Source organism: Salvelinus alpinus, chromosome 6 (assembly GCF_045679555.1).
Source record: "Salvelinus alpinus chromosome 6, SLU_Salpinus.1, whole genome shotgun sequence".
NCBI lineage: Eukaryota > Metazoa > Chordata > Actinopteri > Salmoniformes > Salmonidae > Salvelinus > Salvelinus alpinus.
The window spans coordinates 38,642,804-38,658,703 of record NC_092091.1 but is presented as its reverse complement, the minus strand read 5'-3'; the positions used below and the strand labels follow the sequence as shown (position 1 = coordinate 38,658,703).

Sequence of the window (15,900 nt, the reverse complement as noted above, 5' to 3'; positions counted from 1 at the left end):
AGCAGAGCTCTCTCTCTGACTAATATAGGGGTAGATGGAGCAGGAGATGAGGGATGACTCTATAGGCAAACGTACCATGAAAGAGAAAGCAGTCACGACCCTCTGAAAGCAGACAAAAATGACCATGAAGACAAGACTCATGCTGTCAGATGTCCTTACTCAACCCCTCTCTCACTGTCATACATACACAGACAGGTAAAAATGCTTCCTCTGGCACCCCTCCCCTGCCCCCCACATACACACTCCCATTTCAATAGACTTTATTGACATGGCAAGTTAAATCACTTACATTGTCAAAGTACACATGGTCGAACTAACAGTAATAATAGTAGTAGTGATAATGATATTTACATTGACAGCAACAACAATAAACATAAATACAAGCTTTGTCTCACTGCAGAACACTTAGATATTTATCCACGTTTCTCCAAACATAACATTTCAAAGTCTTTTTGACACCCTGTGTTGACTTCTGCTCAGTATCGTACCGTTTCTACAAATGTAGAAGTTGCTCCAAATTTCAAATTTAGAAGGTTAAGGTTTTGGGTTAAAATATTCCGTTTAGGGACTCATTCCAAATGGTTAAAGTAAGGATTAAGGTTTGGGATAGGGTTAAAACCCACCAATGGGATTGAACACGCAACCACAGCGTTTGTAAACCCAAAAGACGCAACATCGCAAGACTTCCGGGAACGTTGGCGAAGCAGACCAGACCGAGGTCTAAAGGCACAACCTAGATTCGAGCCAATGTCTTAAGTCGTTGAACATGCTATTACTCCAACCTCGTGAAAGGAGTGCTTATTTATTTGATCGCCTGCACATTGCGCAGTTCGGTGCGAGTTGACCTGTTTCTGCGCATGAGCTAAGCTAGCCAAAGTTGCCATGATATCGCCGACAAGCATGATTGAGTATTTCTATTGGAGAAGCAGTTTCTTCCTATCTTCACACTGTACGATCTTTGACGCAACCTTCTGAACCAGATTCATCGGTTTACGCCCATCCGCCACCCCTGTCCACAACACCCTAGCAAAACCTAAACATACATGATGGTAACAGTGATCACTATTGTCCCTAGTGGCCAAATTTGAAGGCGTTTCCAGATGTCCTCAAGACCTCTATAGACAACCAATTTCGAAGTCACTCTTGAGCGATCTGCCTGAATAAATAACAGTAATGGTGGTAGGCTTGTTTTAACATGACTGAAAAGCTGCATGATATGAAAGCCAAAACAGAATGGCAAATACTATTGTAACATTGTACTTCTCTCACTCTCTCTCGTTCATTAGATGAAGAACCTGTAAGTTAATTTACACGTGTCAAATGGTGACAACTTAATTGTATTGGATGCTCCTCTCTTCATGTTGGATTGCTTTTGTAGCACTCGGGTTAATAAGGGTGAGGGTGACAGCATACTGTGAATTCAGAACCCAAGAGAATTGAGATAAAGAGAAGCTGTGTGTGCTACAGTATATCTCACTTTGTCGCTGTCTATGGTTCTAAAGCCACACTGCTGTGGTTGGTGGCAGGTACACTTGAAGTCAGAAGTTTACATGCACCTTAGCCAAATACATTTAAACACGGTTTTTCACAATTCCTGACATTTAATCATAGTAAAAATTCCCTGTCTAAGGTCAGTTAGGATCACCACTTTATTTTAAGAATGTGAAATGTCAGAATAATAGTAGAGAGAATGATTTATTTCATCACATTCCCAGTGGGTCAGAAGTTTACATACACTCAATTAGTATTTGGTAGCATTGCCTTTAAATTGTTTAACTTGAGTCAAACGTTTTGGGTAGCCTTCCACAAGCTTCCAACAATAAGTTGGGTGAATTTTGTCCCATTCCTCCTGACAGAGCTGGTGTAACTGAGTCCGGTTTGTAGGCCTCCTTGCTCGCACAGGCTTTTTCAGTTCTGCCCACAAATTTTCTATAGGCTTGAGGGCTTTGTGATGGCCACTCCAATACCTTGACTTTGTTGTCCTTAAGCCATTTTGCCACAACTTTGGAAGTATGCTTGGGGTCATTGTCCATTTGGAAGACCCATTTGCGACCAATCTTTAACTTCCTGACTGATGTCTTGAGATGTTGCTTCAATATAGCGACGCAATTTTCCTCCCTCATGATACCATCTATTTTGTGAAGTGCACCAGACCCTCCTGCAGCAAAGCACCCCCACAACATGATGCTGCCACCCCCGTGCTTCACGGTTGGGGTGGTGTTCTTCGGCTTGCCAGCCTCTCCCTTTTTCCTCCAAACATAACGATGGTCATTTTGGCAAAACAGTTCTATTTTTGTTTCATCAGACCAAAGGATATTTCTCCAAAAAGTACGATCTTTGTCCCCATGTATAGTTGCAAACCGTAGCATGGCTTTTTTTATGGCGGTTCTGGAGCGGCCTTTCAGGTTATGTCGATATAGGACTCGTCTTACTGTGGATATAGATATTTTGTACCTGTTTCCTCCAGCATCTTCACAAGGTCCTTTGCTGTTGTTCTGGGATTGATTTTCACTTTTCGCACCAAAGTACGTACATCTCTGGGAGACAGAACACGTCTCCTTCCTGAGCGGTATGACGGCTGCGTGGTCCCATGGTGTTTATACTTGCGTACTATTGTTTGTACAGATGAACATGGTACCTTCAGACATTTGTTAATTGCTCCCAAGGATGAACCAGACTTGTGGAGGTCTACAATTCTTTTTCTGAGGTCTTGGCTTATTTCTTTTGATTTTCCCATGATGTCAAGCAAAGAGGCACTGAGTTTGAAGGTAGGCCTTGAAATACATCCACAGGTACACCTCCAATTGACTCAAATTATGTCAATTAGCCTATCAGAAGCTTCTAAAGCCATGACATCATTTTCTGACATTTTCCAAGCTGTTTAAAGGCACAGTCAATTTAGTGTATGTAAACTTCAGACCCACTGGAATTGTGATACAGTGAATTATAAGTGAAATAATCTCTCTGTAAACATTTTTTATTTTTTTTTAATTCCTTGTGTCATGCACAAAGTAGATGTCCTAACCGACTTGCCAAAACTATAGTTTGTTAACAAGAAATTTGTGGAGTGGTTGAAAAAGAGTTTTAATGACTCCAACCTATGTATGTAAACTTTCGACTTCAACTGTATCTTGGAACCTCACATGGTACTATAGGCTGTATGTATTTCTCAGAAACAGTAGGCCATTTGGTTATTATAGTCCCTTAAATATAACAGACAGGCACCACATTTTCAGGTTGGCGTATTATCCTTTTCAGAAATAAACGTGGCTTAGAATTGTGTTGTGTAATTTGGAATTGACTAGTCTAGATTCCTCCAGTAGTGGTTTGTGGGTAATCTTGCTTTTGGAAAATAACTCAATTGCTGCGTTTACACAGGCAGCCCAATTCTGATCTTTTGACCAATCACTTCAGATATTTTTCAGAGTTGATCCGATTGGTCAAAAGACCGATTAGTGATTTAAAAAATAATAATTACATTTGGGCAACCAAAATACTCCCTATATTGGTATGATATGCACTTGGATAGATATGCCGATCAAAAATAGCCTAGCTGTTCCCCAGCATAATCCAGGGGCTTTACGTCCAAGCTTCTAGATCTATTAAAAATACACCTGCGTGAACGGGCATCTCGTGCAGTCAGTGACCATTCCCGTGTCAGGCTAGGAGTTTTTTTTAAATGGACCGAGTGCGGAGAAGTCAGCAGCCCCTGCCCCACCAACATGCGCGTGAGCCGGAGGACCTTGGATACACACCTCTCCTCTCCCGTTGCCCCCCTTCTCGCACTGCACCTGCTTGGACTCCCTCTGCTGAATGAACAGAGAGGGTATGGTTGGAGAGGACTCGGTGTCTGTCTCCCACGCAGTGGTCTGAGAGAAACGGCCCATTATTCACGCAGTGGCATTTAACTGTTGTGGAACAGGTCCAGTTCTAGGCTGCTAAGGAACACGCACTCTGAGTCACTTACTAATGAAGTTCCATCTACACACTGGCTGTCATCCTCGAGCCATGACGGGAGGACTTCCCTCGATTCTCAGGGAGTTCTATAGACAGGGCAGAGTCCGAGAACCACCAAGAGGTAAGGCTGGGAATAAGGAGACTGACTCACTGACCATTGGGCAGTCTCCAGATTCCCCGCCACTCTGCGCGCTCAAATTGGCCACCGCTGGACCTGCTGCGTGGTAGATTTGTTTTTCTCTGTACGCTGTCAGCGAAAGAATCGCGCACATTTTTCTATGACACACACACGTACATTGAGGTGCACTTTGTAAATTTTAAAAAGCACCCATGATGACACGCCAGTGGTAATTGACTCATGGGTAAAATCACCAGGTAAGCCATGCCAGGGGAAAAACACCATATCACAACCTATGTGTTGTGATAAATGTTGTTCCATATCCCTTGCGGGAGTTCATATGCTTTGAACCGGTGACATAGACTGTTAGCCTAAAGCCGAGAAAATAATAAGACACAGTGGCAGACTAAATTCAACCAGGTACATGACCTACAGCATGGCCAAGCAAGTTAACGTTTCCGACATTTTCGGACAACTAAACAACTATTGATTTAGAACCAAACAAAGAAAACAGGCGCAGCCTCCACTATTCCAGCAATATTTCAAATTCAACATTTCAACATCATCTAATGTTAGGATTTATGTTTATGCACTATAGCCTGCTAGCATATTGTTTGAAGATGAATATTGTTTTGTTACACACACACACAAACAATACAGATGTGTAGGTGTGTAAAGACTGACCAACATTGAGTGACAGGCCATAAAAGCTGTGGTCAATCTGGAGAGGGGAGGGGTGCATATCTCTAAGCCAACCAGGGAGGGTAGGGCACTGGACAATACCATATTAGGAACTGTGTCAGTGTAGAATCGACAGACACAAGACGGATCTAATCTACCCAACAACCAGATGCGGACAGAGGAGAGCACTTAGGGACTTGGACAAGTCCGGGTGCCAGCATAGGCTGGGCAAAGTCTAAACCGCGCTCAGCCTCTACTGTGATAGGCCAACAGACGGAAGTTGGAACTACGTCCTCGCGGTATAAGAACAGCTGTTTACGTACTTCCTGCCAGTTCCCTGTTTTACCCTGCGCGGTGATACAGCGAACCCGTATATACGAAAATTGCATTTACCATTTATCGCTTGAGTTTAATTAAAATACTTAAAATATATTCGGTGACTCTGAATCACATTTTGTCCTGATACCAGATTTGAACTGACGCAAATCTCTTTCACTAATCACCTATGTTTAGTCTAATCCAATGACAACTAAAGTATGCCAACAAGTATTTAGTCCAAGGTATGCTAAATATGTGGCTGTGTGTGTGTACATGTGCATGTTTCCTAAACGTCTATTAATCTGTCATACGTTACAGCTTTTATATGTTGTTGTCCTAGGCTACCTCGCTAAAATGCTTTCTCGCTATCCTAACGTCATGGGCAACAGTGCAACAGGCCAGCTAGTTACTACATATCGCTAGCTACATGTTGAACTTCCATCCTCACAGGCCAGGGGCACAATGTATGAATATATGGTTGGATCAGAATCAATGTTATAATCATTGGCCAGTATGTAGAATTAAGTAAAACCACAAGTCAAAATCCCTATCTCCATCAAATGGTAATTTAGGAAAGGGACGAGTTTAGCTAGCTAGCCACCGGGGGACAACGACACAACGAGATGATGCAACAATTGAAGTTTCTTCTGTCAGTTTAGTTTGGCTTCTGATGTGATATGATTGGTACCATCCAAACTGGTTTCCCTTGACTGTATTTTGGTGCGCTAGGACCATTAACAGCTGAGACAGATATACTTTTGAGGAGATTGGAAACTCCATTAAAATCGCTCACTGTGTACGTTGCCGTACATTGGCAATGGGCCTTGCGGTGCATTCCGAGTAAACTCAGACAAGATCTCTCCTTCAAAGAGTCAATTGGGTGCTTGCACAAAACCCCAACATGAACACAAATTACGTGAACAAGAAGCTCAACATTACAAGTCTGTTCCAAGCATAAAAGATGATTAACTTGTCATCTGTAATATTGGATAGCTCTGAAATCGTGACATTATCTTTTACTTTTTCCCCCATTCATTTCCCGCTGGGATTCTTATCCTTTTCAAATGTCTCTGGCTGAGCTCGCTAGCTTGCCTTGCATTCAATGCTACGGGTGGCAACAATGTCATACAATTTTTGACCAGACAGCATCAGAAAGCTGGAATGCACATACAGTACTGAGACAGAGAGGTGCTCACTCGGATGCTGACTCCGGTAAGATTGCGAATTGCAAATCATTTATGAAACACAGAGACAATGTTTTTTATTTTGTATCTTATTTTCTTGGTAACCCGCTTGTTGTATACTTGAACAATGCGCTCAGCAATGCATATGCATCAGTGTGATAAGATCTGCCCCTTGGCGCTCTGTTGGTAAAAGATGGCCAGAGGGGGGAATTGGCCTACAGTATTCGCTGGAGGAACTAACAAGGACGGACATGCTATTATGCACATTCAAAGTAGCCTGCCACAGTGAAAGTTGAGCAAAATAAAATCGACATATCCCGTCTGTGTGACTAGCTAGTGGCCACTTTTTAACCTCCTGCCCTAACTCCACATGTACCATACAGTAGTGGATCCACTCAATCATTATGAATACATGTAAAACTAACCACCTCCACAGGCTAAACTGTAGAGAGCTAGCTGGTGGACTAGAATTAGTGATTCCCAACCTTTTTCGGGGTCCTAGTTAGGAACCACTGGACTAGATTCATGTAAAACTGGACAGTCTCTTTCCTTTGGGGGTTCAAGCAGCAGCAGAACATGCCTGGGGTGGTAGAGAATGGGGGGGGGGGCTATAGGGGAAGTGCATGCTGTAGTGTTCACTACTATACCCCCAGGGCACTCAGAATAACTGGAATTGGGAACACAGCTATTGCTCCATGATGAATCAACAATCCGGTCCAATCCGGACCTCAGAAATCTCCCTGCTACCGTATGAGGAGGAGATACAGGATTTCATTCCCTGCATCAACCACTATTTGAGGAGCATGCTCTCGCTGCCTGATAGGTGCTATTCCACCCAAACTCTGTATGCCAAGGGCTCTCCAACCTTGTTCCTGCAGCTACCCAGTGCTTAATTTGAGAAACCAAGTGAAATCTGTTTGGGAACATCGATAGTAACATGTTTTCGCAACTAAACATATTTCACTAAACTGTTGACAGCCTGTCTGCGTACTCGATGAAGGAATAGAGGAGAACAAGGAGATGGAAATGTTAGATTCTTCAAAGTAGCCACACTTTGCCATGACGACAGCTTTGCGCACTCTTGGCATTCTCTCAACCAGCTTCATGAAGTAGTCACCTGGAATGCATTTCAATTAACAGGTGTGCCTTGTTAATTTGTGGAATTTATTTTCTTCTTTGTTTGAGACAATTAGTTGTATTGTGCCAATGTAGGGGTGGTATAGAGAAGATAGCCCTATTTTGTAAAAGACCATGTCCAGTTTATGGCAAGAATAGCTCAAAAAGGCAAAGAGAAATGACAGTACATCATTATTTCAAGACATGAAGGTCAGTCAATCTGGAAAACTTCAAGAACTTCAAGAACTTTCTTCAAGTGCAGTCGCAAAAACCATCAAGCGCTATGATGAAACTGGCTCTTATGAGGGCCACCAAAGGAAAGGAAGACCCAGAGTTACCTCTGCTGCAGAAGATAAGTTCATTCGAGTTACCAGCCTCAGAAACCGGCAATTAACTGCACCTCCAGATTGCAGCCCAAATAAATGCTTCACAGAGTTCGAGTAACAACATCAACTGATCAGAGAGACTGCTCCAACCCTACTGTAACACACCTAAATCAGCAAATCAAGATTCTGATAAGCAGCTGATTAGATAGATCACACATTCATATTCACTGAGTAAGCTGTCGGTGTAATGATGGACAATCTTTCCATGAAAACTGTCATGGAAAGATGCCAGACTGCCAGTCTCGTTATAGCATCTGCCTGCCTGTGTGTCATGATATGAGTGTGTGCTCGTCTCATGTATGCATCGTGCTGCATGCGCGAGCTGGAATGAGCCGGAGGCAGATGAAAGCGATGAAGAAGACACAAACGCATGTGGGTTTAAAGGAAACCAAGCTGTTTTTCTTTATATATAAAAAATAAATGGATGGATCAGGTTTAATATTGCAAATAGATTGCGGCTTCTATCAATGTAATTGTCTGCATAATTTCCAATCCTCCATATGTTCGTTTTTATAAATATAATTATTTTATTTTTAAATATATTTTACTTTATTTTCCCCTAACCCAACCACCCCTCCCCTAATTGGAGTAAACTTATGGACAATAACACTTATGCTTCTACTTCCAGCTTATACATACTATATACATTTTATGGACACAGTATATTTTACATTCGTTGTCTTTATTTATCCCATCCTTCAGCTACGCTCAACCCCTCCCATCTACCTCTGAAGACCCTCCAGGATTGATTTTTATTTGACACAGTATATTTTTCAACTGCGCTGTGATGTTTCACAAAGTTCTGAACCTTTCTATTCTCAGATTCTACAGATTGTAAATTAAAGATAACAGTAGCAGTGCTACATGCAGAGTTAACAGGTAAATGTTGCAATTCTTCAGCCATTGCTGAACCTGCGACCAAAAACAAGCTTCATATGGACCAAAACAAAACAAATGATCTTATGATTCTGTCTCTTCGCAGCAAAATCTGCAGAGCTGGGATGATTGTATCCCCCATATATATAACATTCTATTGGTTGCAAGAATTTAGCATGATTTAAATAGAAAAACTCTGTTTTGAATCAGCCTTTGTTTTGTGTATGAGTTAATAAACCATGTGCCATGGGATAGGTATATCGAAAATCTATTTTGCAATCTGTATGGCACAGCTGTCAATTTTTTGGTCCTTAAATGAAACTAGTATACTTTTTTATTCATCACAGTTGTTTTTTAAAACAAATTTTGGTCTGTAATGCAGTGCCAACAGACAAGTTCCTTACTTTCTGTCCTTCATACTTGCCTCTTCCATTTTTGCGGTAATGCTTCAATTATACTGAACAAAAATATAAACGCAATATGCCAAGTGTTCATCCCATGTTTCATGAGCTGAAATAAAATATCCCTGAAATGTTCTCTGTGCAAAAAAAGCTTATTTCTCTCAAATTTAGTGCACAAATTTGTTTACATCCCTGTTAGTGAACATTTCTCCTTTACCAAGATAATCGATCCACTTGACAAATATGTCATATCAAGAATCTGATTAAACAGCATGATTGTTACACTGGTGCACCTTGTGCTGGGGACAATAAAAGGCCATTCTAAATTGTGCAGTTTTGTCACACAACACAATGCCACAGATGTCTCAAGTTTTGAGGGAGCATGCAATTGGCTTGCTGACTACAGGAATGTCCACCAGAGCTGTTACCAGAGAATTTAATGTTAATTTCTCTACCATAAGCTGCCTCCCAATGTCATTTTAGAGAATTTGGCAGTACATCCAACCGGCCTCACAACCACAGGCCACGTGTATTGCATCGTGTGGGCGAGCAGTTTGCTGATGGCAATGTTGTGAACAGAGTGCCCCATGGTAGCAGTGGGGTTATGGTATGGGCAGGCATAAGCAACGGACAACAAACACAATTGCATTTTATTGATGGCACCTTGAATACACAGAAATACCATGACGAGTACCCGAGGCCCGTCGTGAGGCCCATTTCTTATAAGGTATTTTGTGACCAACAGATGCATATCTGTATTTCCAGTTATGTGAAATCCATTGTTAGGGTGTAATTTATATATTTAAATGGATTGATTTCCTTGTATGAACTTTTAACTCAGTGAAATCTGCCAAATTGTTCTATGTTCCGTTTATATTTTTATTTAGTATAGTTGGTTGTAATTTTGAATAGAGCGGACATTTCCATATACAGTGGGGAGAACAAGTATTTGATACACTGCCGATTTTGCAGGTTTTCCTACTTACAAAGCATGTAGAGGTCTGTAATTTTTTATCATAGGTACACTTCAACTGTGAGAGACGGAATCTAAAACAAAAATCCAGAAAATCACATTGTATGATTTTTAAGTAATTCATTTGCATTTTATTGCATGACATAAGTATTTGATCACCTACCAACCAGTAAGAATTCCGGCTCTCACAGACCTGTTAGTTTTTCTTTAAGAAGCCCTCCTGTTCTCCACTCATTATCTGTATTAACTGCACCTGTTTGAACTCGTTACCTGTATAAAAGACACCTGTCCACACACTCAAACAAACAGACTCCAACCTCTCCACAATGGCCAAGACCAGAGAGCTGTGTAAAGACATCAGGGATAAAATTGTAGACCTGCACAAGGCTGGGATGGGCTACAGGACAATAGGCAAGCAGCTTGGTGAGAAGAAAAAAAACTTTTGGTGCCAGCGAGAATGACATAAGAAAGTAGTCAAGATGACTAGCTTGACTGAGCCTCCGCTATGTACAGTTGAAGTAGGAAGTTTACATACACTTAGGTTGGAGTCATTAAAACTCGTTTTTCAACCACTCCACAAATTTCTTGTTAACAAACTATAGTTTTGGCAAGTCGGTTAGGACGTCTACTTTGTTGGAAAATTCCAGAAAAAAAGTTTGGAAAATTCCAGAAAATGATGTCATGGCTTTAGAAGCTTCTGATAGGCTAATTGACATAATTTGTAGGTGTACCTGTGGATGTATTTCAAGGCCTTCCATCAAACTCAGTGTCTCTTTGATTGACATCATGGGGAAATCTAAAGAAATAAGTCTGGTTCATACTTGGGAGCAATTTCCAAATGCCTGAAGGTACCACGTTCATCTGTACAAACAATAGTGCGCAAGTATAAACACCATGGGACCACGCAGCTTTCATACAGCTCAGGAAGGAGATGCGTTCTGTCTCCTAGAGATGAACGTACTTTGGTGCAAAAAGGGCAAATCAATCCCAGAACAACAGCAAAGGACCTTGTGAAGATGCTGGAGGAAACGGGTACAAAAGTATCTATATCCACATTAAAACGAGTCCTATATCGACATAACCTGAAAGGCCGCTCAGCAAGGAAGAAGCGACTGCTCCAAAACCGCCATAAAAAACGCAGACTACGTTTTGCAACCTCACATGGGGACAAAGATCGTACTTTTTGGAGAAATGTCCTCTTGTCTGAGGAAACAAAAATAGAACTGTTTGGCCATAATGACCATCGTTATGTTTGGAGAAAAAATGGGGATGCTTGCAAGCCGAAGAACACCATCCCAACCGTAAAGCACGGGGGTGGCAACAACATGTTGTGGCGGTGCTTTGCTGCAGGAGGGACTGGTGCACTTCACAAAATAGATGGCATCATGAGACAGGTAAATTACGTGGATATATTGAAGCAACATCTCAAGACATCAGTCAGGAAGTTAAAGCTTGGTCGCAAATGGGTCTTCCAAGTGGACAATGACCCCAAGCATACTTCCAAAGTTGTGGCAAAATGGCTTAAGGACAACAAAGTCAAGGTATTGGAATGGCCATCACAAAGCCCTGACCTCAATCCTATACAAACCTGACTCAGTTACACCAGCTCTGTCAGGAGGAATGGGACAAAATTCACCCAACTTATTGTGGGAAGCTTGTGGAAGGCTACCCGAAACATTTGACCCAAGTTAAACAATTTAAAGGCAATGCTACCAAATACTAATTGAGTGTATGTAAACTTCTGATCCACTGGGAATGTGATGAAATAAAAGCTGAAATAAATCATTCTCTCTCCTATTATTCTGACAGTTCACATTCTTAAAATAAAGTGGTGATCCTAACTGACTTTAGACAGAGAATTTTTACTAGGATTAAATGTCAAGAATTGTGAAAAACTGAGTTTAAATGTATTTGGCTAAGGTGTTTGTATACTTAAGACTTCAACTGTATTTCTCAGGATATTTAAGCCTCCATACTAGTTCCAATTCATCCATTATATTCGTGATTTCCTTAAGTGCATGAGGGGGATAGTTTGTAATGGGATTTCCTTTGCGATCCATTGAGGTATTTAAAACCGTATTATACAATGGGTGGGTCTAATCCTGAATGTTTAAAACCGCATTCCAGCCGATGTCTATTCCACAAGCTACCACCGGCTAAATCTATGACATTAAAATGACTATTTACTCAGTTCCATCTGACTGCGCAATCCACTGTCTCATCAGCCCAGTCAAGCAATTTATAAACTATAGACATTATCTCACATTTCTTTAAGACTTAAATTTAGTTTTCAACAGCAGAGATTTGTTTAAACCTTGCTGCCAGGACACTTCCCGAAAATTGGTCTTCTCACAAAAACATCTGTAGCGTCCGAACGGTTTCGGCTAGACACAATGGTGTTCTCCGTTTTGCTCTACAACCCCCACAAGTGTCACGGGACTTGTCTGAAGGTAACCCAAGTTAAACAATTTAAAGGCAATGCTACCAAATACTAATTGAGTGCATGTAAACTTTTGACCCATTTGGAATGTGATGAAAGAAATAAAAAGCTGAAATAAATCATTCTCTCTACTATTATTCTGACATTTCACATTCTTAAAATAAAGTGGTGATCCTAACTGACCTAAGACAGGGAATTTGTACTAGGATTAAATATCAGAAATGGTGAAAAACTGAATTTAAATGTATTTGGCTAAGGTGTATGTGTAACACTATAAATCTGGGTCACGGCACCAATGTAACAGTATAACTTTAGACCGTCCCCTCGCCCCGACCCGGGCGCGAACCAGGGACCTTCTGCACACATCAACAACAGTCACCCACGAAGCATCGTTACCCATCGCTCAACAGCCGCGGCATCGCACCCTGCAGCTTAGAGGGAACATTGGTTATAGGCCTAATAATTATGATTTATTGGTAATAAAAAAAATGTGGTAGACTATTAAGTAGGTCAAAATGACTTTACTTTCATATTTAGGCTATAAGTGAGTTGTTAGTGTGTTTTGTTAACATTCAAATGGCACGGTATGATTCTCTATCAAGACCTGAGCTAGTGCTTTTAGCACTCTCTTATTTCACACGGTGGGGAATTTAACAACAACAACGTGATAAGAAATGAAAAACAACACGCTCAATCAAAAACGTCTAACCAATTACAGAGCGCTGGTGTAACACCTATCGCTGTTGATCCTCCCACTTCTGTTGACCCACCTACTTTCAGACACACACATAATAAATTATTTGAGAGAAGCAGCGACCCCATGAACCCAAAGGCCCTTACTGCAGCCCCACGGTGTCCATGGCGACAAAATATAAGAGGGTTGGGCGGACGGAAAGAGACCACTTACACCCACCGGAAACCATGTCTGCAGCACCAGCAGAAATGAAATTGAACGAATCCAAATTTATTTATGTGATCACTCTAAAACCCCCGCACAAATGTATATTTGGTGCAATGAGAATCGCCCGATATACCTGCTAAACCGCTCGCCGTTATTGGATTCCGTTCAGCGATTTGGTGAAGTAGGTAGCCAAGTGTGAGTGTTTTAGAAACATCGTTGAGATTTGTATGAGAGGAGGCAGCGGTGCAGACCGGCTCCCATGGTCTTTTTTTTAAACCTTCGTCGCCGGGCGAGAAAATACATATATAACTAGCAAGCTAAACATGGATCAGTATCACGAGTATTCTTAAGAAATTAGCCAGTATTATTTGTCTACTCATGTCAGTAACTACAGTAGTTAACGGTTTCAGTATGAGTATGCCCGATCGATGGTTTCGTTGAGGCTTGACAGTGCCTGATGCAGGCCTGCTTTTTTCTATCTGGAAATTTCTTGACTGGGGAAAGCCGCCCATACGGGATTTCATGACTTCCTAGCATTAGCCTTTTTCGCTGCATCCCCGACTCAAATGATGCGTGTTGTGTCGTTGCATTGATTTTGGATGATAATATCATCTACTTTTAGCATATCAATTTAATATTTTTTTTTATCCAAACGGTATATTTTTATGGGATTATCGGTAAATTCGAAGCAAATATGGTGAATTGGAAGCGGCTGCTGCGGGTGTCGAACCGCTCATTTTTGGCCTTCATTTTTTTCTTCTCCATGTCTACGACTGGTCTCTACTTCATATATGTGGCTCCTGGAATAGGTGAGTTTATTATCTTAACATGAACACCTAATTTTATGTTATTATCCAAGCTTGTGCCAAGCAAGCTACATTGACATCAACAGAGATGCCATAGACAGTACAGTGTGAAACTGTGGGGATGCTTCCTGCCAGTTAATACTACTGTAGCTTCCTGCTAGCCTAGTTAGGTTAGCCATTTAACGTTAGCTATTTAACTCACGTTAGTTAGCTGGATAGCTAGCCATCCGATCCGCTTGCCTACAGCTGCAGTATTCCTGTGTATATTAAGACACAGCGGAGCCGGCGGGAGATATGGCTAGGAAAACGTCCCTCAATCCAGGGATGAGAAATGCCTTGTACTCCGAACTGTCCCATTATATCAACTGTCACACCGATTAGATTGAACGACTAATTTAACTAGCAGTCTTTCAATCTTCGTGGTGTATCAGTTGTGATAATGGGAAAATTCGGAGTATAACGTATTTCTCATCCTTGAGTTGAGGTAGGTTTGTTCTACAAGCCATATCTCGCGTTGTGTCCCCGGTCTCTTAATATACACGGGAATGTTGTCTGACCCTAGTTAAGATGTAAGGAAGCTGGTTGGATCTGCTGGCTAGCTAACTAAATAAGCTAGCTAATCGTCCAGGGATCAGTTTACAACCTATTAGGCTTAACTAGTGAACCGATTATTTATCTTCTCGATATAGCTAGATAATCATTTGGATGATTGCATGATAAATTACCTACTTTGGCCGCCTTTCCTTCCAGTTCTCCGCTGCCAATGACTGGAACGAATTGCAAAAATCGCTGAAGACTTGTATTTCCCTCATTAACTTTAAACATCTGCTACCTGAACAGCTAACTCATCGCTGCAGCTGTACATAGCTCATCTGTAAATAGCCCATCCAATCTTACTACCTCATCCCCATATTGTTTTTATTTACTTTTCTGCTCTTTTGCACACCAGTATTTCTACTTGCACATCATCATCTGCACATCTATCACTCCAGTGTTAATTTGCTAAATTGTAATTACTTGCTACTATGGCCTATTTATTGCCTTACCACCTCATGCCATTTGCACACAATGTATATATACTTTTTTTTTCTCTTGTGTTATTGACTGGACCCTTGTTTATTCCATGTGTAACTATGTGTTGTTGGTGGGTCACACTGCTTTGCTTTATCTTGGCCAGGTTGCAGTTGTAAATGAGAACTTGTTCTCAACTAGCCTACCTGGTTAAATAAAGGTGATATTATTTTTTAAATGTAAGGTAACTAGGCAGCTCAATATAACGTCATCTTGCTGTTGCTGTAACGTTAGTCAACATTGAACAATCATGCGCTGTCTCTTCTACAAAGTGTGCTTGCTCAGAAACAAGCTAGTTTAACTAATTTAGTTATTCATTTTCTTACACGGGTTTCAGAAAGGAACATTTAACTGATTATTCACTAGGTCTAACTTAGTAACTTAACACATAGCAGCAATCTCGTATGAATATCTGCCATGCTGTTGAACCATGCCATGGTGGGAAGGGATATGGAGTTGCTGACAGAGCCAGCAAGTAGAGCCACATGACCAACACTGCTAACTACCTAGTTGTGTGGTTTAGTAGCTAGGTAGTGTACATCTGATAGGCCTATATGTATTTCACATGAACAGAGTGAGCAAGGTAACCTAGAATAAGATCCATGTTTATGTCATTAATCCAATCAGCCAATGTTTAGTAAGATGGCAAATATGCCAGCTTTTCCCAAGTAA

General features: G+C 41.2%; 1 protein-coding gene across 1 annotated transcript in view; it reads left to right on the top strand.

Moving 5' to 3' along the window:
• Positions 1–13,828: 13,828 nt before the first annotated feature.
• LOC139578658 (beta-1,4-galactosyltransferase 6-like) overlaps positions 13,829–15,900 on the top strand; it is a 41,650-nt gene continuing 39,578 nt past the window's right edge. The window contains exon 1 of the mRNA XM_071406570.1: positions 13,829–14,160. Coding sequence (XP_071262671.1) covers positions 14,046–14,160 — 115 coding nt within the window. The 5' untranslated portion in view covers positions 13,829–14,045. The remainder of the gene's footprint in view (positions 14,161–15,900) is intronic.